This window comes from Physcomitrium patens, chromosome 15 (genome assembly GCF_059467195.1).
Source record: "Physcomitrium patens ecotype Gransden chromosome 15, ASM5946719v1, whole genome shotgun sequence".
Taxonomy (NCBI): domain Eukaryota; kingdom Viridiplantae; phylum Streptophyta; class Bryopsida; order Funariales; family Funariaceae; genus Physcomitrium; species Physcomitrium patens.
In genome coordinates this window covers 15,975,540-15,981,539 of record NC_143424.1, presented here as the reverse complement: position 1 = coordinate 15,981,539, position 6,000 = coordinate 15,975,540, and the positions used below count along the sequence as shown (strand labels likewise).

Here is a 6,000-nt window from a genome sequence, read left to right as displayed (position 1 = left end):
TTTTTGAAGGGAGTGCACTTCGGCTCGTTTCCCTCCAAAACGGAGCCACATTCCCGCGCCATTTCGAGGTCTCCGCCTCGCCATTGCCTCTCATGTTGCTCGATTCGGCGTGTTCCAGCCTCTCGCCGGGACAGTCCGTCGCAAGTGTTAGTTGTAGAATTTCGCTTGGTTTAGATTGATGTTCGATTGGCGTTTTGCCTTGCTCTTGTGAGCGGAACAATTCTAACACTGGAGTTGCCGTATTCTGCACTGGATCTCTGGTATTCTGCTCCCGACACGCCTTGGACAATTATCTTTTTCATTTCCGCCGTGTTTCTGCTTAGCCCAGTATTTTATTGGTGTTTGTAGTGGCGGTGGGTTTAGACGGTGTTGAGAGTTGGTTTGGATTTTGGCATTCGAGTTTCTATTTGTTGTTTCGATTTTTGTATACTTTAGGGTTTTCGCAGTGACGTTGTACGTGGAAATGTGCCCTATACACTTGAACAGCTCTTCATCAATGTGATCGAAAATGTTATGACAATCAGTGGGAATGTTATCGTAATGACCTCGCAGCTGAAAGTGGTCGTCAATTGAGGCGAAAATGGAGAATGAGGACGACGCTCTGGATTTGCTACTTTCATTACAGACTGACGATGATCCGATTACGGAGAGTGTCCCATCTGCATCGGAAGTCGATGTGCGCAGTGGTAAGTGCTGTTGGCTCTTCGCATGTTGGCTTTTACATCATAAATGCTGGTATTGTGTAAATTTTGAGTACTCTTCAATGATCGCATTCATCCCTCAAAAGTTGATGGTTTATTTCTTCACTGTGTTTCGCTATGGTCCGTCCTTCTCCCCGGCTCAATCTTCACAAATCAACTGAGACACTAGTTCCAGAGGGGTTTTATCTTTCTTCTCTGTAAGAGGGAAGCCAGTCTTCGGATATGATTCAATCTTGAAGTTCAATGTCTAGTTTGGAACGGAGGTTTGCTGGGTGAATATTCCGTCACCCTCACGCATTTGGTTCACTTTCAATCATTTGGTAAAAGTGGACTGTATGAATGCCAAAGCGGGCCATGGACCGGCTGTAGCTGCACACTTGATGGTAGCAGATAAGACGAAACCTAACATTTGGCATCAATATTCTCCAGAAACCACCACGGTTGCGGCGGTCACCGTGGAAGCCGCCGACAACAGTTTGCGGGAGTTGGATACAAATCACCCAGGTGCAACTGCACCAATTACGAAAATTCCAGTAGAAGGCGATGCGCCCAATTTTGCTACAACGTCATTGGCACCAGAAACTGACCTGAGTGAGCACTTTACCCACCGCTATGGTTCTCAATGCCATGCTTGCCCACTTTCTAAGAATAATTCCACTGTACAAAGCGGCTTCACAAGAAGCCAATGTCCGTGGAAATCGGAATCAGTGGCGTGGGGACGTACCGTTAGAATAGTTGAACTGATTATTAAGGAAGTGGAGCTTTTACCTGTCGTTGACAATCTCTTCATCTGCAGCAGACACAGGGTATTATTCGGATGACGAAGGGCTCAAGCGAAATGTCTCTATGGCAGCATTTCGGGACGTTGTCAAGAATTCCTTGGAAAAGCCTGGTGACCCTACCGTGGTGAACTTCAACCGCTCAAACATAGCGGGGAAAATCCTTCCTTGTAATCAAGTAGATATTGATCAGCATTCGGGTCTGAGGATCAGGTGCGATTGCCGTGTTTACGCTCTCTCAGCGTTATGTTTGTCTCATTTCGTCGAGTATTCCTATGTCTGATTAGATATTTTTAACAATGTCAGTATTGAAGCTAATTGATTACTCCATGACGATAATGCTCAAGTCGCACATAAGGTGTGGAGGACTCGCAAGTATATCTGATGTGCCCTTAGAGCCTGAACAGACCATATATTACACAGGCAATCGAGGAAGAACTTCATGAAATTTGGACCTCGCTGCAATTCCAGGCTTTTTCCTTCTGGTATCATGTGTAGTCAACGCTGCCAACTTATGTTTTCGTTTTCTTTTTTGAACTAATGAATGTACTGTGTACAGAGATAGGCTGGTATCTTCTACCACACTGAACAGTAGGTTTTGCGACCTCAAGTTTGTGCGCCTGCAAGCTATAAAGTATGGAATGTGTTAGCACACACGAACATTTTGCCCTGTTTCGTCCTGAATGTATTCACAGCCACCCGGTTCTAGCTCTTGGCGGCCTTCCTATTCTAATTTCTTTTAATACAAAAGCGCAGTAAAATGACTGTCATCTGAAATTGTCCTGGTTCTGATTGACACAGGTTGGTTGGCATGGCTACCAATTTCAAGGGAGAGTGGGCTACTGTGGGAGTGTTGATCGAGAAAGGACAGCCAAAATTGAGTGCAGCAGGTAAAAACTTCGCTGTTTGGAAACTAGCGTCATTGGACGGTGGAGTGATCAGCGTCTTTGTGTTCGGAGATGCTTATACTCAAAATTGGAAAGAATCACTAGGGGCAGTTTTTGCTGTCTTCAGTGCTAAAGTTCGTCTTGACGAGAAGGTGAGTCTACATCGAATGGGAATCCCCTTTTCTGATGCCAGGGATTTATTTTTGTTTTGCTTTAAGTGAAAGTGAGTTTGACTCACGTAATATTAAGTCGCAGTTGATAATGCACAGAACGTACTTCTGAATATTTGTGAATACTTTTGCAAAACCTATGAAAACTAACAGATCATTGACCCCAACAGAGCAAACAACCAAGCCTTAGCATTTTCAATGGAAATCAAATGCTCAAGATAGGATCTTCAGTAGACTATGGTGTCTGCAAGGGCAAGAAAGTTGGTGGTGGCCCCTGCACCATGGTGGTTAACAAGTGAGTTTCGATGAACTCTCCGATAAGGATTATTCAATTCGAAACGTCATTTGCTGTTAACCTCCCGTGAACACGTCTTGAATTCAAGGCCCTCTGCTTCTCTACTGTACGTGTGATGTTACGCATTTCATTGATGTGCTATATATTCAATCCGCATTACGTAAGCAATTTGGTGAATGTTGAACTGCAGAAGGTCACAAGGGGATTTTTGTCACCATCATCTTGGGGTACGTAACTTAAGTGTTATTATCTAGGTCTGCATTTTGTTTGCTGTGAGTTTCGCATGTGTATACATCCTGTTCTTGTTGAACAGGTCCTTACGGATTAGGGGAGTGACTGCTAGAGTTTGCGAGCTCTGATATTCTGCATTACCTGCAATTTGATTGACAGCGATGATTATGAGATTTGAGTGTTTTTAGCCATGTAATTGTATTATTTGTTTGCTGCAGGCTGCATATCAGAAAATCAAAACCAAAAGAGCCGAGATCAGTGGTGGGTGAGTACTTTCCCTCCCTCTTGCTCGTTACATGTCATCTTGGGTTCAAAGATAGCAGGCCTAACAATGTCATGTTACGCTTTTCTTAATGATTTTGCGAGGTGAGGCTCTGTAATCCCGAGGTAATGTATCTGTGGTGGGTTTGTACTGGTCTTCACATCCTCATGATGTGTGAATTTGATATGTGCTACAGGAATCTAGCTACTGCATTTTCTGGTCCAGGAACTAAAAGGGCACAAACCGTGAAAGCACTTCCGAGAAGTCCCGTGAAGGAAGTCGAGTACACCCGACCTATTAAGCAGTTGAACTCAACCGATTTAAGGAAAGTCTTGAGGTGAGAGATTATGCGCTACTCTTTTGATACAATGTTGGATCAGTCTCTGGTATCTTCTGTGTAACCCAATCTGACATGCATACAAAGCTGAGAACTTATATTCAACAATGTGTTTTTGTAACGAAGTGCTAATCTTAATTGCCATGCTTGCATGCTATATCTACTGATGGAGCAGCACTGCGGAGAAAGTTACATCTAACGTTTACTCTCAAGGCATGAGATTCCTGGAAACAAGGTCCCAGCAGCATTTCGGTACAGAACCTGCTCTCACGAATTTCCCTTCATTTGATGAACTGAATTGTTTTGGTATGAAGGTTTCATGGTTCGCAGATGCTTTGTCTTATATTTGAGGTACGGTCACAAGTCAATCACTCCTGATATATCACCGTTTTCTAAAGTTTGGTGAGTTTTTACAGTTCTGGAACAGAAACTGGAAAGCTTAAAGAAAAAGGCAACGACAGAACTTGCTGTGACTAAGAAAAAAGCCAGGTGTTTGACACTGCCCTAGCCACTGCAGTTCCCTTTGCTTTGAATTATTGTCGAATTCTTCATCACATGTCAGAGCAATGCCCCACAATATGGTAGGAGCTGGTTATGGACTATTGTTGCAAGATATTTATGAGGAGGATATTAAAAATTGATTTTACAATGTTTTTGGGGTAATCTGGTATTTTCTGGAGAAGGCTTTAAGAGCAGCAGCTCGAGGAAAGACTCTACACCAAGCTAATTGTAGTGTGTGCTTTCAGAGTTCCACTTGTGGAGAAGCCTGTAAATAAAAGTACAGTAGAGAAATCCAAAGAACCAGTCAAGCCGAACGTGATGGAGCTTGACATTGATGAGATTGATGATGACATGGTAAATACTTTTATTTAGGCTATGTAATTCTCACCCATTGTACTTGAAGGGATGCTTGTGAAAATTCAGTATAGTCCTATCAAATTTATCATACACTGATTCGTACAAAGAGATATCGTGGCGATTGCTCAGAGTTGAAGCATTCTCGTATGAAACTGTTTGCCGTAAATCAATACAGGAGTTGTTCTTAGATGGAGGACGTAGCATTGCGATACCGTGGGTGTCGTCAGTAGTTGCCATCACAGATCGAGTAACATCAATAGAACTCGTATCCTTCATCCTCCAGATAACAGTGAGTTGTGTCTGGTGACTGTCAATTGACGATAGTGTTGTGATTGCAGGAACAGGCTCGTATATTCTTTTCATCTCAAGGTATTCAATATTTCCCAATTTATCTTCAATGAGAGCTCATTCATCACAGTTCAATTCCGTTGTGTACTTGGTGTGATCCCCACGTATCCTTGATCACTCATCCAGTTTTGGACACGCATGTTTTTTGATCCTTATGTGTTCGATCTTTTTAAGCTTTCTACTCTAGAGTGCAGCTTGATCGAGGATAGTATCTTATTTGATCAATGAATTTATTGCAGGCCCTCAAGGATTGAAGGCTAAGTGATGCTTACGCAGTGGATTTAACCCTCTGCGAGCCTGTATTTCTTCCCTTGTGTACATTTTTTTTTTTTTTTTTTTTTTTTTTTTTTCCAATTAGGGATGACAGGGTTTTAGGATAGTTTCAACTGATATCAGGGTCTCATTTAATAGGATCTAATTAGTACAATGCCGAAGAAACTTCAAGAGGGCTCCATATGTGGACACAAAATAGCTCCACTAGGATTCTATAGCTATCCAAGAAACCAATCCAATGTCGTTGTGAACCAGTATTAATAAATCATAGGAACTTAAGGCTATGATATCGTTTCTTTCTAGGTCCATTGCTTACAAAGTTCTTTTGAGTCGCACATGTGTTACCCAGCTTTCTCCGTTTCAGCAAAGGTATACTATGACAGTTTCAGGTTGAAAAGTACTAACCATCAACTCTAGCCGTAAACTACGTTTTTTTGTCAATCTGGGGATTCCAGCCACCTGATAGTAGGGGTTGATGAGGCTATCTAGCTGAAAGTGGACGAAGGCATCAAAATTTGCTTGGCCATTTCAACTGTCAACGCAAAGCTAAAAATTTCCGTAACCGTAACTTAGGCATATTCTTGTCATCTAACTTTCGTTCGGCTCGTTCCACGCTGTCAAGTGAAATCTCGAACTCTTTTTCGAAAATATTTTACACATCATTCACGTAAACTCTCATCCCCAATCCTTCTTTGAATGATGATCGCAAATTGTCTTGAATGAGGAGTACCGTAGCGAAAGAACATGCGTTGCATTATCCCGCTCAATGAAGTACGACAACATTTGGTGACATGAATCTCTGAAGTGCTGGTTCAGGGGGTGAATTCTGTCCTGTTGGATCAAAGTCAATTCGCTCGCA

General features: G+C 42.5%; 1 protein-coding gene across 2 annotated transcripts; it reads left to right on the top strand.

Annotated features, from left to right (window-relative positions):
* Positions 1–5,425, top strand: LOC112292435 (uncharacterized). 2 transcript variants are annotated; one of them, XM_024540921.3, is made up of 15 exons: positions 1–260; positions 553–686; positions 1,131–1,292; positions 1,501–1,693; positions 2,040–2,114; positions 2,282–2,519; positions 2,708–2,832; positions 3,023–3,059; positions 3,282–3,328; positions 3,522–3,662; positions 3,838–3,914; positions 4,079–4,151; positions 4,409–4,517; positions 4,859–4,889; positions 5,108–5,425. In XM_024540921.3, the coding sequence occupies exons 2-15, from the start codon at positions 581–583 to the stop codon at positions 5,131–5,133; spliced, it is 1,440 nt and encodes a 479-aa protein (XP_024396689.1). In that variant the 5' UTR covers positions 1–260; positions 553–580; the 3' UTR covers positions 5,134–5,425. The 2 variants fall into 2 exon arrangements, with proteins under 2 accessions (XP_024396689.1, XP_024396687.1); XM_024540919.3 differs by having other exon boundaries at positions 2–260; positions 1,498–1,693.
* Positions 5,426–6,000: the final 575 nt, after the last annotated feature.

Coding starts and splice junctions, on each gene's coding strand:
- LOC112292435 (XM_024540919.3), top strand. CDS start 581: ATGGAGAATGAGGACGACGCTCTGGATTTGCTACTTTCATTACAGACT. Junction 3,663..3,837: donor GATTTAAGGAAAGTCTTGAG/GTGAGAGATTAT, acceptor CTGATGGAGCAG/CACTGCGGAGAAAGTTACAT. Junction 4,518..4,858: donor ATGAGATTGATGATGACATG/GTAAATACTTTT, acceptor TTGTGATTGCAG/GAACAGGCTCGTATATTCTT.